The sequence below is a fragment of the Psammomys obesus genome, unplaced genomic scaffold (genome assembly GCF_907164565.1).
Source record: "Psammomys obesus unplaced genomic scaffold, mPsaObe1.curated_primary_1811, whole genome shotgun sequence".
Classification (NCBI taxonomy): Eukaryota; Metazoa; Chordata; class Mammalia; order Rodentia; family Muridae; genus Psammomys; species Psammomys obesus.
Window position 1 is genome coordinate 668,996 of NW_026596057.1, and position 19,915 is coordinate 688,910.

The window sequence follows — 19,915 nt, forward strand, 5'->3', positions numbered from 1 at the left end:
GTGTGTGTGTGTGTGTGTGTGTGTGTGTGTGTGTGTGTGTGTGTGTTTTCTGGGAATCGAACTCGGGTCCTCACGCTTATGGGCAAACTCTTTACCCGCTGAGCTATCTCCTTAGCTCCTTACTGGGATACTTATAAGGAGGACATTAAAGAAACATGGTGTTCTGCTCTGTTTTTGTTAGGATGCTGAGGTAGTTGAGGTCAACATTAAGGCACTGCACTTTATTGCTGTGGCAGATGAGAATTCTAAAATTCATTGCACAACTGACTTTGTGGAAGTCAATTCCCTGGAACTCAGGAGTACTTGGAAGACAAATCCCCAGTGCCCAGAAGATGGTGAAGTGGGAATCCACAGAGTGGAGGCAAGGGTGGTGGCCCAGCAGCCAAGCCTTCTCTGACAGAGCGCGCCCTCACTCTTTTTCCTCCTTCTCGTCATTGGCAACGTCATCTTCTCTCTGTCTCATGTGGACCTTGCTTTCCTTTGTGCTTTTGTTCTCTACTTTCCTTGCTCATCTGCTGGCTCTTAAACCATCTCCACAAGATGGAAAGGAGAGGGAACTTCGCCCAGGACAGTGAAACTCAGAATAGCGACAGCAGTTACCAAGTCAACTTTAGGATCTGACTGATCTAACCGTGTTTTCTGTGTATACAGCCCTGAAAAGAGGTCCCGAGTTCGTTACAGCCAGCCAGCAGCAGGCTCACTTAGACTGGGAAGATGAAAATGGTGCCAAAAATAGCTTTTCTGTGGACCAGTCAAGTACGGGAATCAGCATCACTTAATTTCTGTCTTCCTATAAAGCAGGGCGCCCCATGCTCACAGAGAACAGTGTTATTTTCATTTCAGCACTTTATCAAATACTGAAACCTGCTCTGTTGAAGTCCACACTAGGCATGATGAGGAGAATAGCTATTCATTGCATCTTGACTTGGTTTGTGTGTTAGGGTGAGGGGTGTCCTGGGCTGGGAGAGGGCTCCTATCAAGTGCACAGAGAGATGGTTTAAAGAAATACTGTGTGGTGGGATCAGAGGCATGCGGTTCCGAGGTAGCTTCCCTTCCACGCCTGTTTTCACAAAATTGCCTGTAATTGGCACTTCCAACGAGTGTCGGTGCTCTCCATCTGCAGCTGAGAGCTACTCGGATGCTACGTAATCCTTTCCAGCTCTGAAAACATCAAAGCAGCCATATTCAAGCTAATCTTGATAACCACGAGGCCACACATGCTTTGAGCTACTCAGAGAAATTGGCTGCCGGGCAGGACAAGTTGGTCCATGTGCCATCCACCACTTTCAAGGGATTATGTAAAACTAAGCTGGATTTGTACAAAAATCCTGCAGCATAATGGTGCTTTTTTTTTTTTTTTTTTTTTTTTTTTTTTCTGTCTCTCAATCTAGCAAATCCCAGAGAGTGGCCAGATCTCTGAAAGCTGGAAAAGGCTGTCTTTCTAATAGTCCACTTTCTGGCTCCACTGAATGCCTGTAATCTTTAAAACTCCACTTTGAGCTCCAAATGTCATGAGATCTGGGCAGCTGCTTCCATGTGACCCAGAAGACCTAGAGTATTCACGGAAACCTCTGAAAGAGTTCATTTTAAAGCTTCTCTTTCACCAGGTTCTGCCTCTTAGGTTCAGATGTGGCGTGCTGTTAAGTCACAGCGCTTATGACTCCTGCATTTCAGGGCAGCAAACAGAACCAGCTTTCTTGCCTAGGATCCACCAACTGGGGTTAGCCTGCAGAAAAGAACCCACTGGGCTGTGCAGAGAGTAGCTGTGAGCAGATCAGCCCCTGCTGGCTGCCTTCTGGTCATTTACTCCTAAGGTCCTCTTCTAACTGCTCTAAGAAGACTTCTCAGTGGTGACAAAGGGACAGTCCTATAGGTCAAGGGGCATCTGGACTCAACATTGTCATTGACGAGTAGTGTTAGGAGCCTCCTAGCCCCCTTTGACCTCCAGAGTGGTGAATGGAAAGGACAGTCCTTTATGTATGTAGTCATTCTGCAGAGCGGCCAGGCCAGTTTCAGTGTCCCAGGTCACCTCCTCAAGAACACTGGGCTTTTCACCAGACATGCCACCATGACCTTTTTTTGTTGTGAATGGAGATACCGCCTTTATTTAAAGAAGACTAAGAGGAGCTGAAATGAAGCCATTTGACATCAACTGTGTATTCAGCAGCTTCCAGGAGGAAGCCGTTTGGCTAGCTCAGAGCTGAGAGGCACCCACCCTTATGGGTTTTCCTCTTATGCTATGGAAAGGAGACATGTGGCTATCGCCCTTTTGACTCTAGGATAGATAAAGAAAAAGAGATTCTCTTAGGTTCTTCACACTTCTGCTATTGATTTAAAAAAAAAAATCTAGCCTATCATGAGCATCATGGGCTACCTTTTTCTTAATTACCATTTGATGCAAGGAATTTTATAACAAGAATGAAGGTTTTTATTTTTTATTGTATTAGTGTGTGCGTGTGTGTGTGTGTGTGTGTGTGTGTGTGTACATGCACACACACAATGGTATGCATGTGGATGTCAGCAGTTTGCAGGAGTTGGTTCTCTCCTTTGACAAGGTAGGCCCTCACGATTAAACTCAGAACATCCCCACTGAGCAAAGACAAGGTCTGGCTATGTAACCCAGGCTGGCTTTGAATTCCTAATCCCCCTGCCTCTACCTCTCAGGCACTGGGATTACAGGAATCTGTAATCTGGTGCTCCACCTATCAGAATAAAGCATTTCTTGCACACCACTGTACAGGGGCCCTGTGGGAGTACTAGCTTGCATATCCTCACAGCTCAGTCCTCTGTGCAGTGCTTGAGATGCATTGAGATACACGCGCTACTAATTCACATCCCAAGTGAGCTAAATGGGAAAACTGTAGTAAGGGGAGGATACAACTTGCCCCTTCCAGCTTGGGAGAAGGCAAGACCAGTAACCCATAGTCGGTACTTTCTACATTTTCAGGGGAATCAGATAGAGTGCAGAGTGAGTTGTTGGTTCTAGAAAATGCACTGAAATTTGAAAGTTCCGTGTGTATTAGATGTTAAAACCAGCACTCTTCCTTACAGCCATTTTGGGCTTCTAAACAGCTGAACCTCTAGATGTACCTGCACCTTTGTTGTTGCTGAATAGAGAATAGAGAGCCCAAGCCTGAGGCTTGAAGTGCTCAGTTCTAAGGGTATCCATTGGAGCAATAAAAGTCATCCTGAATGAGTAGAAGCCCCCCCACATTGGGCTCTCAGAGCAAGACATTAAGTAGCAGAACAAAAGCAAGGGAGGAGCCGCACCATGTCCCAGAATATCATTGCTCAAACCAGGACCCTGGAGATCGACCCCTATTTTCTTTTAGTAGTTTTATGGCTTCAACCCTCAAGCCTTTAATCTATTTGAGTTCATTTCTGCACATGGTACAAGGTGGGAGTCCAGTTTCACTCGACTGCCTGTGAATGACCAGTTTTCCTAATACCTTTTATTGAAGAGAATCTCCCTCTGTGTGCACTCGGTGGACACACCGGGGTAGCCAGTCTTCGAGAAAGGCTAGGAAAGGCGTGCCTCTCCTCTCTGCTGGCCACCATGGGTGTGTGTGGATGCCAGTCTTCAGCTGGCTCTGTGGTCACCCTTGCCTTCTCTGCCCCACAGAGTCCTGTCTGTGGGAGCTCCTAGGAAAACCTGCCCTTCGAAGTAAAGAGGGCTGAGTACCTCCTAGTTGGATGGGCTCATCAAATGTGTGATAGTGGGTGGTAAAAGATTCTCAAGGATCAGAGCTACTCTTACACTAGAAAGGACAAAGGACAAATGAGGCCAAGAAGTCCGGTTCTAAGTCCAGAATTGGAACACTTGACTCTGGCACTTGTCAAGTGCCAGATGACTGCTTCAGAACTGTGGTGACATAGTTGCTATTTCCAGAGCATGCATACGTCTGAGAAACCCTGGCTTTTTTTCACCCCATTCCCTCTCTGGCTGCCTAGGTTTCTGGCCACCTTGCTGTATCCTCAGCTACGCTGACCTTGTTGTGTCCTTGGAGTCTGTGCATCCTTCACTCTTTCTTCTCCTTCTTCCTTCCCAGAGTCAAGCTATGAGAATCGTGCGGACAGTGGGGCAGGCCTTTGAGGTCTGCCACAAGCTGAGCCTGCAGCACACACAGCAGAATGCAGATGGCCAGGAAGATGGGGAGAGCGAGAGGAACAGTGACGGCTCAGGAGACCCAGGTAGGCACCACAGCTGCAGAGGGAGAGGACACAGTATGGGCTGGTGAACTCTCCCCAAAGAGCCAGGCTCTTATGTTACCTAAAACTAATTTCCATAATTTCACCATTACATCAATTGCAGTTTCTTCTTTTGTTCTCTTTTTGTTTGTTTTGGCTTTGAGACAAATTCTTGCAGTGTAGCACAGGCTGACCTTGAACTTGAGATCTTCCTGCCTCAGCTTCCTGCATGAGAGATAGTGTTAATCAATTCCAATAATAACCAGTCAGAAATCATATCTACTATAATTTCTTCCATAGAAAGTCCATTAAAATGACAATTTGACAAAGATAAATTATTTAAGAATAGATTATGTATTCTGTTTGAAAAACAGAAGGACATAGCAGTATTGACTGTAAAACCTGCACATCATAAACATGAATTCCATGTTTTACATGGCACAGATTTCTAACAGCAAAGGCAACATCTAGGTAACCTTTGGTACTCACATACTACATTATTCAAAATGGTAAAAATGGTACTCAAAGGAAAATACAAAGGTTCAGTTATTTGCATTAGTAGATGAGATATGAATCAGATGAATTAAGCATTCGGATCAAAGAGTTCAAAAACCAAGGGGGGCAGAGGCAGGAGAATCATGAGTTTCAGACCAGTTTATTTTATAGGTTTTTGTCTCAAAAACAAATAAAAAAGAGTTAGAAAAATCACAAAAGTAAGTCTTATACTTAAATAGCAGTATTGCCATGTGTTTGGGCAGACAGACTTTTGGTTTGTGTTGTAGCTACAAAGCTACATTTAATAGCACTTAGTCATGTGAAAGTTCTCCTCTTCTAAGTGTCTACTTTCGAAAAATATCTCGTAGTGTGTGCCTTGGAGTCACATTGTAATTGCATGAGCTGATATATTTTAAAAGGCCAAGTCTGATGCCTGGGACATAGAAAGCACTGGACACACCTTAGTTGTTATTGTTTGAGCACAAAAGTGCAAAAATTGTAAAAACAAAAGTAGAAAATTTCTAGAAAACATGAGTAACAGAGAACCAGCTTTTTATATTTGAATAAACATTCATGTCTATGTAAACAGGTAATGCTGTACTGCTGTAAAGTACCTGAACAGCTCAAAACAGGAGGTCAGAGCCCGAGCCAGGCACGTGTGCTAATTTATTACAGAGTCCCTGGGGAGAATAATGTGTGAATGCCTATGAAACTCAAAAATCTATATTTCTTTGACTCCTAAATTATCCTCAGACATAAGATGTCTAAGACTGTATTCTAAAGATAGATCCATACATGTGAAATGATGAACATTCTGTATTGTTACATAAGTGAAGAATCAGTTATAAAACCAAAGGGTTATAAAAGGCCTAAGCTTCTCTCTCTCTCTCCCCTTTTTTTAACGAGTCTCACTATGTGGCTCTGGCTGTCCTGGAACTTGCTATATAGACCAGACTGACCTGAGACTTACAAAGACCTGCCTGCCCCTGTCTCCACTGCTCCTCTGCCTCTGCTTCTGCCTCTGCCTCATAATGAAAGGTGTATCCCACCATTTAATTAAACTGGCTATGAAGTCACACTTAAATACAAGTAGTGGACTGTTTGCACAGCGAGTAGAAACAATGAACCAGTTGTCTGTGAAATGATATAAAGCCGTCTTAAGATACCCTGTTCACTTTTTAGAAATCCGGTTCTGGAACTGTGGCCATGCTTGCTACCAATTACATTTTATCATAAGTACATAGGAATAGTTATCGGTATATACATGGGTTTATGTGTATGCTCCATGTGTGTGCATATACAAGTTTACTATGCATAGAATCTTTACAGCGTGATGCACAAGACAGTGGAAACATGGATCCTTCTGTAAAAGGGAGCTAGATGGCTGAGGCGGCAGGAAGATTTACTCCCCACTGTACTTACCACTTTTCTACCCTGGACATACATTAGGAAAACCTGACATTTCATCTAGTGCCCCGTTTCTGTGTGACCACAGGGAGCCGCCATGCTTTTTGCTTGTACCAACCGATGACGGCCTCTGGCTAATGCAGGCATCACAGTGATCTTGACTAATAAAAACGATCACTAGAAGGAACCTTGTGTTTTCCTGTGTGTCCTGGACCACTTGTGGCTTATAGTGGGCCATGGTACTAATGTAAATTTAAAACCTTTACACCTCTGTGCACTTAGGGATTGGGGTTATAGGTAGACTTTGGCAAACACTTCCCACGCCTCTGTAGCTAGGAGAGGAGAACACAGATACAGAACGGGTACCGTTCCTGGCCTTCCCTGGATGCCCTGTGAGGCCTGTGCCAGACCACTTTGCTCAGAGAAAGGAAGCTGTGCTGCTGGCTGAGGAGATGGATTTCTTGCCTGTCAGCACTCCCTCTGGTATCTGTGACTGTGGAGGTATGTGCATGCACGTGTGTGCGCATGTGTATGTATGTATGGAGGTGAAAGGCCACTCTTAGGTGCCGTTCACTTTTTTGCTGTTTTGAGACAAGTTCTCTCACTGGGCTTACCACCTAGGCTGTGATGTTGGCCAGCAAGCCTCAGGGATCTTTCTGTATCCTTCTCAATGCTGGGACTACAAATGCACACACACACACACACACACACACACACACACACACACACACACTGCCTGGTTTTTTTCCCACATGGATTCTGGGGACCAAACTCCATTCTTGCAAGCACCGAATAGACTGAGCCATATCCCCAGTCTCTGTCAAAACTTCTTGCCAATTCCCTGCCGCCTTGTCAGTGGAGAATGGCAGCCCAAATCTCAAGAGCTTGCAATGCCACACTCACACTGACAGCCGGTATACTGATACACAAGGAGATTCCATCAAGAAAGTAAAGGACCCTGTGTCTGGTGAAGCCATTTACTCCTAGAGTAGAAGGGACTAGATGCAGGATTGTGCCCAGAAACTGAGCATCCGAAGACCTTCATTGAGACATAAGTCCTGTCTGAAGCTCAAGGGGTTGCTGTAATTTCCAAGTAGCTAATCAGCTCTGTCCCTTAGCCACTGGCCAGGGAGGTCAGGAAGTCCCCAGGCTGGCCTGTTTATGAGACCTGCCAGTGATCTCTCTTAGAGGCAACTCTAAGAAGTGGCTCTAATTTTCTGCTGTAGAAACAGTGCTCTCCTCTCAGCACCAGGCCCTGCAACCGTCTGCTGGGAGAGTTGATGGGATTTCCTGGCATGCTGAGGAGGAGACTCCAGGCGATCCATGGTGTTCCCGGTTGGGATCACTATTCTTTTGCTTTCAGTCTTATTTCCCTTCCATGTACCCCACATGCTTTCCTTCCTGCTCTGGGCATTTCATGTACCTTCCAGCCATTGTTAATGCTATGCCCTCTGCCAGGTGGCCAAGTGTCCCCTCCATGCAGATTTCCTCCTCATCCTGTACTCCCTTTTTCTCCTCTGGGAGGCTGGCTTTCCAGCTCTTGCTCTCCCCTTCTTTTCCCTTCCCCTTTCTGCAGTGTTCCTCCATCCTCATCACTCCTGGATGACGCCACTGGCATCAACCCTCAGCCCTCTGTGTACCAGGCAGAGAATGCCCTCTCTCTATAATGGGCTGTGGGCCCTGGGAACATAGGGACCTCCTAACACAACAGATACTTGTTGAATAAACAGATACTTGTGCGGCCAGTGACAGCAGGCGTATTAGTCACTGTCACCAGTCATCTGTAAAATGCTTACTCTATGCCGAGTGTCGAGATGAAGAGATTTCGACGGGAGTTACTTTTAGGCCACCTCCTTGATGAGGAATGATGACACTTGGGCTGGAGGAATTAATAGAATTGAGGTGATAAACACGCAGAGAGAACTCAGAGGGCTGAACTGAGTTTTGCTGAGAAAAGTCTAGCGTGATTACTCCCTTCTGGCTGTAATATAAAAGTCAGCAACCACCCACCTACCCTCCAGTCATGGTGAGCATCACTACTTCTCTTTTACTTTTTAATTTTTTTTTTTAATTCAGGGTCTCTTTATGTAGCCCCGTCTGTCCTAGAACTTGCTATGTATACCAGACTGGCTTCAGACTCACAGAGATCCACCTACCTCTGCCTCCCAAGGGCTAGGATTAGAAGCATGCACCACCATACCTGGCCTATTCTGTTGCCTTTTTAGAGACAATTTTTTTTAGTTCACATTAATACACATGAGATGTTGGCTGCAGAGCATTTTCCATATACCTTAAAGAGGGTGTATTTATGGAGTTGGTGTTCCACAGGTAGTATCAGGTCCAGGAACCTGGCTTGTTTTTATCATCGTGAGACAAACTGGCGTCACCTGGGAAGAGTAACCGGAATCAGATTGTGCTGTGGGCATTTTCTTGATTTCCTTGTTTAATGATTGATGTGGGAAGGTCCAACCCACTGTGGCGGTGCAACCCCGGGCAGGTGGTCTCTGGTTGTACAAGACAGCACGCTGCCAAACAGTAGCGGTGGTGCGTGCCGTTAATTCCAGCACTTGGGAGGCAGAGGCTGGCAGATCTCTGAGTTCGAGGCCAGCCTGGTCTATAGAGCGAGTTCCGGGACAGCCAGGGCTACACAGAGAAATCTTGTCTTGAAAAATCAGAGAGACAGACAGACAGACAGAGACAAAGAGAGAACACACTGAGCAGGCCAGTAAGCATTGCTCCTGCATGGTTCCTGACTGCTTCTGTTTGAGTTCCTGCCTTGACTTCCCACGGTGATTGAGATATGTAAGTGCAACAAACCTTGTCCTCCCCAAACTGCTTTCGTTCGTGGTGTTTGTGACAGCAAGAGAAAGCAAACTAATATGCCTAGCATGCTTTCTTCAAGGTTTAAGATGTCAAAGATTTGTCAGCTGTGCCTTTTCAAGGTCAGTTGAGCTTGAGTTGGCACACTCAAAGTCATGCAGGCATCCCCGGGTGAGGGAGGGAGGCATCTGCTGCTCCAGACGAGGATGTGGCCTTGGAGTAACGTGAGGGGAGAAGTGTGCGTGACATTTCATTTGAGTGTTTATATTACTGTGTGGATGACTGTGTGTTGTGTGACTTTCCCTGCAGGGACAGAAACGAATGTTTATTCAGCCCAGATGGGGACCTGACCACAAAGAGCAATTACACCCAAGACTGGTTTAGTAAACCAGTGAGTTTATTGGGATTCCTGGCAGGAGCGTGGTTGACTTAAAGAAAGCTGCATCCCCAAGAAGACCACCCCAGTTCCACTGAGAAGTCTTCTGTCCCCAGCGATCAAAAATAGCTTGAAATAGCCACATAGAAATCTCTTCCCACCTCCCCATCTCTGTGTGTGTGTTTAATGGGAGATTCATTTTAAGTCAGTTTCTTGTCAGTTTCACATGGCAAGAAGCCTGGTAAATCAATGATTTGCAGTTTGGACCCCCAGGGAAGGGTGAGTTTGCACCTGAAGGCCATCTGCTGGTGGAATTCCCTCTTCTTCATGGAGATTAGTCTTTGTTCTGTTTGAAATTTCTTCCCCATAGATGAGCGTACTCACGTACAGGGTCTGCCGATTTAAATATTACTTGCAACTGCAAAAGAAACTTCAGAGCAACCTCTAGCATACATGTTCGGCAGTAGCCTGGGTTCTGTGGTGGCCTGGCCCTTTGGCAGCGGCTGTTGGCTGTTACAGAAGTGAGGTGCTGAGAGGTCACTGGAGTGGCCAGCTTGCTACAGAAGGCAGTTGGGCTTTCATTGCAGCCCTACCCTTGCCCACTGAGGGATCTCCAGCAAACTGCACCCCGTTGGATGCTGGCTCTCCTTCGAGGCGAGGCGCTGAGGCAGTTCAGGGAAATGAACCCAGGGTCTGGTATGTAGCACGCTCCTGGTGCTAGCAGTGTAGCCAGGGGGCTGCATATAGCACACATGCACACAGGAATGGACAGGGAGGGCTCTGAAGGTCACAACACGTATGAGTGATTGACCCGGCTTGCTTGCGGCCGTGACGCTGAGTTTACTTAAGTGCCAGCAGTTGGTACCATCTGGATCTGGGCTTGGAACCCTTTCTTCTTCAGGAAGGTTGCTCACTGCCTTCTCCTGGTCACTTCCTTTACACCTCCAGCGCACCTTCTCGGTGTGTATAAACTGCTGGCAACATGTGTTCTCTTTTCCCATGTGTTTTCCCCAGAAGGAAACGGATGGTTTCCTGCCTTCCGTGTTCGGGAGCTTTTCGTTGAATGCAGTGTTTATCTTTCCAGCGGAGCCCTGCCTAGGATGGCATGGCAGGCCCTTTATTGTACAAAGTTATTTACACTTGGAGATTGCCAAGGGCAAGGGCTGGAGGCTCCCCTGCTTTCTTTGATGCCAGCGCTTTCTCTTCTGGCACTCAACAGGGGTTTTCATGTCATTATTCCCTTGCACCCCTGTGTCTCCCCTCTCCTTCCCTGCCCTCCGCCTGTCCTTCTTCTCTCCCTCATTCTTCTCCTGCTCCCCATGCTATTGGGCGGGTGGGTGGGGTATGTCTTTTGTATCTTTTGGCAACAGCTGCCCTTGGCTATTCCCTGAGGCTCAGAGCAAGGTGGGGGCCACACTGCTCTCAAGGCCTCATTGCCTGTTTGCAAAGCATCCCCCCCTTCAGAATCCTCCTGGAGAGGGTTTCCCGGGAGAGATCCTGTTTCCTTGGCACTACGCCTTCTCCCATGTAGCAACTGTCCAGCATGTGTGTGCACTGGGAGATCTCGGGAGGGGCTTATTCAAAAGAAAACCTGCTAGGGGCCAGCAGAAGAGTTCAGCAGGTAGAGATGCACGCTGCCAAGGCTGACATCTTCAGTTCGATCCCTGGAACGCACATTGCAGGAGAGACTCGGTTCATACACTCTATCTTCGCACCTACATAGGTGCACCATGGCACACGCTCCCCCGTACGCATAAACACAAATGAATAAGTGAATGCAACAGAAATAAGTAAATGAAAAGCTGGGCATGGGGATGACGCACACACTTGTAATCCTAGCAATCAAGGAAGCTGGCCCAGGAAGAGTGCCACGAGTTTAAAGCCAGCTTCGAAAAACCAAACATATGTACATATATGTATTCATACATACGTAATTCCTGTGTGTGTTGCAAGAATGCCTAGTCTATTCTGAGCACATAGGTATGTATTTTAGTAGCGAGCCCCCACACCCTAAGTCAGAGCTCCCAGGCTGCCTACCCATCATACCTGTAACGTTGTGCCTTCCACCTTCTCCCATCTCCCACCTTCACCCATGGGAACCACCATTATATCCTCTATTTCTGTCGGCCCGACTCCAGTTTTAGACTTGGATTTCCATTCTTTCTCCTCTGTCTCTACTATCTGCTCTCAAGCGTCCCCTGCAGAGCTGTCTTCTACCTTTCCTGTAAGTGTTCAAGTTTCTCCTGGAGGTGGTCCCTGGGCTCTTTTCTGACTTGTGCTTTCGGCTTCAGGCTGAACCTTTCTTGATCTCCCCATCTGTATGCTTCATCTGCTGAGTCCTGAGCTCCTGTCTACTAGTTTACCAAGGATCAGAATTGCCCTAGCAGGCTGCAGTCAGGATGAAGCTCCTGGAGCAGCTAGGAGGAAAAGCAAGCATACTGTTGACTTGTAAATAAATAAAAAATTAAAAAAAAAAACACTTAACCAAAACCCACCAACCCCTAAGCAACAATCCCTGAAAAATTCCACCCCCAAGAATCCCTATATAAAGCCTGCTCAGTTCCCTGCCCCTTCCCTCCCAATAAATGTCTTGAGTGAGATTTGTACATTGTGACTCTGTGGTATTCCTTGGTTCCTGACTGCCAAGATACCTTTCCCTTCAGAGCTGTAACCCTTCCAGGAGGAAATCTTCCCCTTCAGAACTGTACAGCCTCCCACTAAGGAAGCCTTTCCCGTCAGGGATGCAATGCCTCCGTCCCGGAAGCCTTCCCCGTCAGAGCTGTAACACTCACACACTTGTTCTGCAAGGCAGATACATGCCGGACACCTCATTGTCTGGGCTAGCTCCATCGTGAGGGAAACGGCACTCTATGCACCCTGCTCTCACCATCCCGCTTTATCCTGCTGCTTGATCTCTGAAAAAGGATTAACAAGCTGTATTTGAAGGCCATGGTGGCAAGCCTAGAGCAGCAACGGTGGTACGTGCCTGTTCTTGCAGCACTCAGGAAGCAGAGACAGGAAGAGAGGCATAGGTCTGAGGCCAGCCTTGGCTAGGAGTGAGTTCTGGGCTATCCTGAGCTACGGAGGGAAGCCCCATCTCAAAACAACAAAACATTGTGACGAAACCTAGTCCCAAATAGAGGGTAAGAAAATATTCTCTGCAGACCTAAGAGAGTAAGTGCCAGGCTGAGCAACTGAGCCCTGAGCTGGGCTGAGGTAGGGATGACAGTCCTTTTCTTCTAGGGTCTCTGCAACTCGTTGATAGAAATGGACCATGCTGTGGAGCTGTTGCTTCCAGCTTGAGGAAATGTTCATTTGTTTCTGAACTTAAGGATGTTACTGAACAGAAGTATCAGCATGGGTTGAAAGGTATATCCGTGTACTCGAAAAAAAAAAAAAAAAAGACGTATGAGATGTTAGGGAACCCATGGCCTGCCTGGGCTTTTCTGACTGAGAACTAACGTGGTAAAGAGGGATGTTGTTCTACATGTCATGGTTCCCTTCCCTGTTGTCCCTGCAGGCCGCCAGCTCACTGGCGCCGAGAGGGCCTCCGCGGCCACCGCAGAGGAGACGGACATCGATGCTGTGGAGGTCCCCCTCCCTGGAAATGATGTCCTAGAGTTCAGCCGAGGCGTGACTGACCTGGATGCCGTAGGGAAGGAAGGAGGCTCCCACTTAGACTCGACGGTAAGTTGTCCCGGTGCCTCTGAGAGTACAGTGTCACAGCTGGAGCTTTAGGCTAGCAGTTGTCTCCATGGTTCCCGCTGCTGCGGCTTCACAGTGACAGAGCTGGGGGTGGGCCTTGCCTCCTAGAGGAGTCTGACTTTCACAGATTCAGGGTCCACATGCCAGCCCTGACATGTGTGAGGGTGGTGTGCAGTTCATTCCTGAGGTGTACCGCCCACCGGGGAGCTCATCAATGCTCTATCCCTTTTCCGTATACATCTTCTTGTATTTGTAGGGGGCTCATGCAGAAGTCCCATGTGCTTTAGCTTTAAAAAAAAAAAAAAATGTCTGCTTGAGCTGCTCACCTTGTCTAGTGGTTGTGTCCCTTCAAACCCCTTGGCTAATAGCCCTGTTAAAACTGGAAATGGGCTCCCTGCATGTTAGAAACTGAGACCACATTAAGGCAGACCTTATATCACCTCCAGCCCGGCATTCCGTGGGTGGGAGGAGCACAGGGTGGGGGGAGCTTCTAATATAATCCAGGAAACAAACCCCAAGAGCCCCAAGACTAAACCCAAACCTGAAGACAACTAAACCAGGAAAAATTAAAACCAGAAGGGAAGTTCCTGACCCTGAACCCAACCCTTGGCTTCCCACAAAGCTCACTGGCATCTTTTTTCATCCTTCATCTCACATTAGGCAGATTCATGAGGAAACACCTATGTAGTTTGGCACGCAGCGCTTCCTGTTTCCTCTGATGCCCCACTATTTCTCTACAAGGGGCAATAGGCTTCTTCCTGCATGTCCGAGGATCAGCAGATTTGCCAGAGATGGAACATACCTCTATGACACTGGACATACAGGAGCCATCTGAGTGAAAGTGCCCACCGTGAGGAAGGGACAGCAATAGAATAGATTGCTTATGTCATGGTCACCCAACTAACAGAGGTCCTTTTGGGTCACTTTTTTGTGATATCTAAATGTTCTTCCCTCACTGTGAGAAGAGGAGGGAGAGGGAGGAACATCTAGCCCCAGAAAAGGAAGCGAAGGACAGCAAGAGAAGAACTAAAGCGATTTCCTGCTTGTTCTCATAGCGACATGATATGTTGCTGTGTATACAGACATAGATTCTAAAGCTAGGTCCCCAATTATATATCTCAGCAAGGTATATAATTGGAAACAATAGTTTATCAGCTGCCCCAGTGGCAAATGTTACTAAGGTATGGAGATAGAATTTTCTGTCTGTGTGGTCCAAGCCCGGGTGTGCCAGCATTTCATCCCTGGAGCCATGGCTATGTCGTTGAAGACGGAGCATCTCCAGTGCCTGAGTGTCACCCATGTACCCATCGTGAATATTCCAGTGAGTATGGGGTCACCAAAGGTGGCTTCTACCTATGAGCTGTGTTCTGTCTTCTCTTGCCAGATCTCACCCCATCTTCAGGAGCCCATGCTGACAGCCTCCCCTCGAATGCTGCTCCCTCCTTCTACTTCCTCCTCGAAGCCACCAGGCCTGGGCACGGGGACGCCCCTGTCCACCCACCACCAGATGCAGCTCCTCCAGCAGCTCCTCCAGCAGCAGCAGCAGCAGACACAAGTGGCTGTGGCCCAGGTTCTCCTCAGCCTCCTCCCTTCTTCACAGGCTCCACTGTCATGGGCTTGACGCACCTTCCCAAGCAAGGGGCTCAGGGCAGGTGTAAAACCTAGGGAGCTCTAAAGAATCGCTCACGCTATTGGATCATTGCTTGTTGGGGTTCCGGGAAGTGAAAGGGGAGGGGGACAGATGGGGACTGCAGTGAAAATGAAAAAAAACACATTGGTTCCCCATGTATCCCTCGCTCTGAGCTAGGCTTGGCTGGCTTGGCTGAATGTTATTGGATAATGACTTGAACTTACCAAGGGGGGAAAATGTTTGCAGCCCCATCCTCCCTTCCGTACCCTGTTGCCTTGTGTTTGGGGTGGGAAAGGGTGCCTTTGGAGTTAGGACAGGTGCAACTATGATACAGCTCTTAAAATGGCTCAAAGTATGAATCTGTGCCCAGCATCCTTGCCCAGACTGCTGCTCTGGCATCCCAAACACTCTTGACCACAATGGGTACTCAAGCCTCCACCAGTGACCTACTTATTTTAGACAGCATTTGATTAGGAATTCATTACAATAGCAATGAACTTATAGGAATTTAGGTAGATGATCTGAGCCATTTGAGAACTGGCTACCTCTTAGCATCCAGATGGAGTCTATGCCCTGAAGTTGGGCTGGGTGATACAGCTGCTTTGTGGGAGATTGGGCTGATTGCCCTTGCTGCTTTTGGCAGACATCCTTCTGTTTGATTTCCACGGAGGATAGTAGTCTGAGGCCTCTCTGTGTTATGGGCAAGTCAGGGAATGGCGAAGACACATGTTCTCAGTTTGAAAGCAGAGCCGGGCTAGAATGGGGACTTAGGTGGGTAGGTGAAGGTGATCAGGAGAGTGGGATGAATCTTCTAGGCTTGACTGTGTGTTCGGATTGTCCAGGTTCTGCAGGACAGGGATCAGGCGTCTCTGGGGAGAACTCGCTGATCTTTCTTGTGTGTTCTGCTCATTCTTCTCCTAGCTCCTGGGTGAAGGGAATTCCTCTTGGCAGAGTGACCATTTCCTCAGTACACCTTCAGGAAGCACCCAGCAGCCTACCCTTAATAAAATCTGTGAGAGGTTGGCTTTAAAGAGCCCTCCTGTCATCTAGCCTTGTCTTCAGGTACCTTCACTGAGTGTAACCGAGGTGCCAGCCTTTTGGGTCACTTGGCTGAACATTTCAGGAGAGTTGGAATCAGTGGGCTGCTGCTCCAAGGTTTAGAGCCTCAGAGGTGGGTTGGGGGTGTGAGATCTGACTCTGAAACCAAAGACTATGCCATGCTGGTGGGATGAGTTTCAGGTGTATCGAAAACAATGACAGAGGAAAGGGGATCTCACTAATGGCTTACTCTTATATTTAGAGAAGAAGAAAAATCATTCTTTGTTAAATGAAAGAATCTAATCTCTGGCTAATGATAGAATGGCAGTCTGAGACACTCCTCCTCCTCAGGGTGGGGGATGACAGGAACACAAAGCCTGAGCGTTTCAGCCCTGGCCCATCCCGAGGCTCAGTGTTTCGCACTGAATAGAGATCCATCCTCTAAGTAATGTTCTTTCAGCATATCAATTCCCAGGTAATTATTATTCATCCAGGACTAGATCTAATGCATACGCTTATTATCAGAGGGCATCTGGATTGGACGTCTCAGCTACATACTCCGGAGAACCCAGTTGCAAGCGTCTAATGTACATACAGTGTTGTGGCAGTGGAGGGGAGCACTCAGCCTGCACTCAGCCAGACCCACAACTTAACACAGGTCTCCCTCAGTTGAAACGAAAGCCAAGAGTGGTTCTCTGGCGTAGCAAGTATCTGTCTTAACAAAACATCCATGCCCTGCCCTATTCTAATTGCTTCTCTCTCGGAAGACAGGGAGTCTAAGAAAAGGGAGCATTATAGTGTTCCAGATTCGTTTCCTTTCTCTATGTTCTGGGCATTTTTACCAGGTTGGTTAGCCCAAGCCTCTCATGTCCTCAGAATCTATTGGCTATAGCTGGCAGTGAACTGCTGGACTCTCCATTCAAGCAGTACAATGATGGAGGGCCACCACAGGGCCACCTGAACTGACACGATGACTTTGAGTGGTAGACTTCTAGATCTTTCAGTCAAGCTAGGCTTGAGGTCATTTGATGGCTTCCTGAAAATAGTCCTCCACCTGTCCTTGCCATTCCCCCTAGTCTGTCTCTGACCACCTTCCTTCTATCTTCATCTTGTATTTACTGCCAGGGACACAAGAGGGTACAATTGCGCCTCTCAGCTGACTCCTGGCTCCCCGGTCTTACTCGTGGCTCAGTCTTAAACCAGCCTCTTCTTCATGTTCTCTTCCTCTGTACGGTTTGATCCAAGGACTTTCTGTTAATATCTCCACCCATTGGTAAAATCAGTTATGTAAGATATGCAGGTGGGTTGATGAGAGGTTATCCTGGCATCTTTCACACACCTGCCCCAGACCAACTGCATATCTGGCTCTTTCACAGGCTGATGAGTTTCTGGTGGGAAGTAAGCTTTTACTTGTTCTGGCAGAGTACTGCTAGCAAGCTTTAACATCTCTGTCCTTCACTGAACTACCAGTAGTCCTCAGAATTCAGTAGATATAACTGTCATCCCATGGTTTTGGGTGAGAACGTAGTTTCCGTTTCTCTTGAGTTTCCAAGCCTTCCTGTAATACTTCTCAGCTTAAAAATCTAAGGGTAAGGCCCCAATTTCATGCAAATATGTGTGTGCTTAAAGTCACTTGTATTCTTTATGTCCCCCCCCCCCCACACACACACACACTGCATTTGCTCTCAAACACCGATCTAGTTTGGTTTTGCCTTTAGGACCATATTTAGTTCTTTTTGATGCTGTCATGACTTTTTCTCAGAAAGACCTCTTCTGGCCTCACCTCAATTCTTTCAGAGCTGATCTTGAACATGCCTTCCTTGGTCTTAAACACATAGGGTCAGAGATGATGGTAACTAACCGCTCAGTATTCCCAGGTCATTCTTCAGTGTGTAAATAGTGAATTACCCCAGTCCCTCAGAAGCCCTCCCAGCCTAGCATGAGGCTTTGCCTGGCTGCATTAGCTTCTGCTTTTAGAGGGACCAGAAGTTCAAGGGTGTGGATGAAAATATAGCCACACCTTGAATCATACCCGGGATGTATCTGGTGCCTGCATAGCTGCATGCTGGGCCTGCCTGGCTCCAGGACTGTGGCTGACAACGGTTAAGTGGGCCAGGTCTGGTTGTCGTTTGCCAAGCTCTAGCCAAGCCCTTGGGGAAATGATAGTGATGCTCATTGCTGCTATTTAAAGACCTCATCTACCTGCTACTTCTGCTTATTTAGGGACAAGTGATTTGTTACTTATGTTTTGTGGTTGTGTGTGCTGTAGTTAGAGAAGTAGCACTGAAAACGCTCTGCAGCCCCACCCGGACCCTCCATGTAACGTCTGTCCTTGTGGCTTTTCCAAGTCCCCAGCCCTGCCCAAGTCCCTGGCCTATGCATGCTGAGACAGCGCTGCCTGCCCCTGCTTCTGTCTGGTATGGGGAAAGGGGCGGGAGGGGGGGCCAAATTGCTCCGGTTATCTCCACTGCCATTTCCATGTGCCTGCCACTCCCTAACTTCAGCCTGGCCCTGCCCCCACTTCTGATGGAGGAGCTGGAGTCCAGGCAAGTAGGCCGGAGAGTGAGTGGGACAATGGTCTGAGGTGGCTGGGTGGGTTGAGGGCAAGTGTCAGAGTCTGGGGAGCAGTATGGAGCCAGAGTGAGCAGGGATGGTGTTACACATTTTTCCGGGATGGGCATGCAGAGCTGGACGCCAGTACTGAGTGTGGCCATAGTGCCGCATTGCTGCGTTTATGCCACTGGCTTAGTCTCGAGTGGACTAGTCAATGCTCACGGTAGCCTAACTCCGGAGAGGAGACATTCATACCTTTTCAGAAAGTACCGTGGTCAGGTTTGTGGGGCGGGGGAGAATGTTCAGTTATTTGAAAGAGTGCTGAAGCTAAGTGTCCATGATGGGAGGGGAGGGTGGACAAGGTCATCCCTTCCACTCCTGCCGTATGTTGAGAAACAGAGCCCAAACCAAGGGTGATGTTGCCACCACCTCATTTGAACCCTCCCAAGTCTATGTAAACCTGGCTTCGGAGTGTGGAGCAGTCTAAGTCGTGTGGCCCTCACTTGGCCTGGTTTGAGTTCTGCAGCACAGAGTGCCATAGCTGAGGCCTGACCCTCAGGCCTGGTGCCACCTGATGGCTGCAGGAGCAGGAGGCTGATTGGTGCTAGCCGGGCAGTGACAGTGTGTGTTATTTCTGTGCTTATGGAGCCTAAAAGCATCTGGAATGATACGGCTGTGCACTCACAGAGGTAAAGTTCTTATGTAATCTGGGACAAGAGGCTCTTGCACTCTGGGATATTTGCTCGTGGCACTTACTGCCAATGGGTTTTACCAGAAGCATAGTATTCAAGGGTATTGCTGGTGCTTCGCGTTCAGACCTTAGATACCTGCCAGAGAAGCATCCAACTCGTCCCTGACTTCCACAAGAAGGAACAACTTTTTTTTGTTGTTGTTCTCTTTCCTAATTCTCAGAAGTCACCGTGGGGACCCGAGGACTTTTTTCAAGTGACCCTTTAGCAAGAGGCCCCTAGTGTTTACAGCTGTCCATCTGAATCCAGAATCAACTGCCTCATGCCCTAGCGAGCCTTCTCTGTTGATAGATGGGGCAGCTGAAGCCTAAAGAAAATTGCCAATAGCTGTTTCAGAAGTAAAGACTCTGACACCCAAGCTGCTGGTACCATGCTTGCTTCCTAATGGTCTATTCTGTTGGGACACTGGGATACTGGTACCCCAGGGTTTACCAGATATATAGGGAGCTCATAGCAGATGTTAGTTAGCGGTGTGCGGCCATGTTGCATATTTCTGCCTTACATTTCTATTTGATCCTGAAGTAAGTAGAAAGTGAAAGATCTGATCAGTAGATGGTGGATTCCTCTCCCTGGTACTCTAATTTCATGTAAGTAACAGAACCAGCAAGAAGAGTTTTGAGCTTGCTTGTCCTTATGGGGGTATAGGTGGAGGCTTCCCACAGCCATTTCCCTGTTTCTTAGATTCAGTGAGATTTAGGGTACTCGGGTGAAATTTCTCCACGCCTCATTTTCCAAGGAAGATAAAGGTTTCATGGCCACCCAACATCAGAAACTCAGGCTACTATGTTACTGACACTTCTTTTCCTGGTCTCACTCCTCTTCAGATTCCTCCTGTGAATATGAAACAGCAATGGGGGCCAGCATCCTGATCAAAACAAGAGCTCTGTCCTTAGCAGTCCTTTATGGAGGACAGATTTTTCTTTAAATTCATTAGGCATCATCTCCCTGGGGAAA

General features: G+C 47.7%; 1 protein-coding gene across 2 annotated transcripts in view; it reads left to right on the top strand.

The window, feature by feature from the left end:
* The window catches only part of CUNH1orf226 (chromosome unknown C1orf226 homolog), a 288,836-nt gene that overhangs the window by 246,307 nt on the left and 22,614 nt on the right, over window positions 1-19,915 (top strand). For both annotated transcript variants that reach the window (XM_055624624.1, XM_055624625.1), the window contains exons 6-8: window positions 4,050-4,191; window positions 12,807-12,973; window positions 14,376-14,561. In XM_055624624.1, coding sequence (XP_055480599.1) covers window positions 4,050-4,191; window positions 12,807-12,973; window positions 14,376-14,561 — 495 coding nt within the window. The remainder of the gene's footprint in view (window positions 1-4,049; window positions 4,192-12,806; window positions 12,974-14,375; window positions 14,562-19,915) is intronic.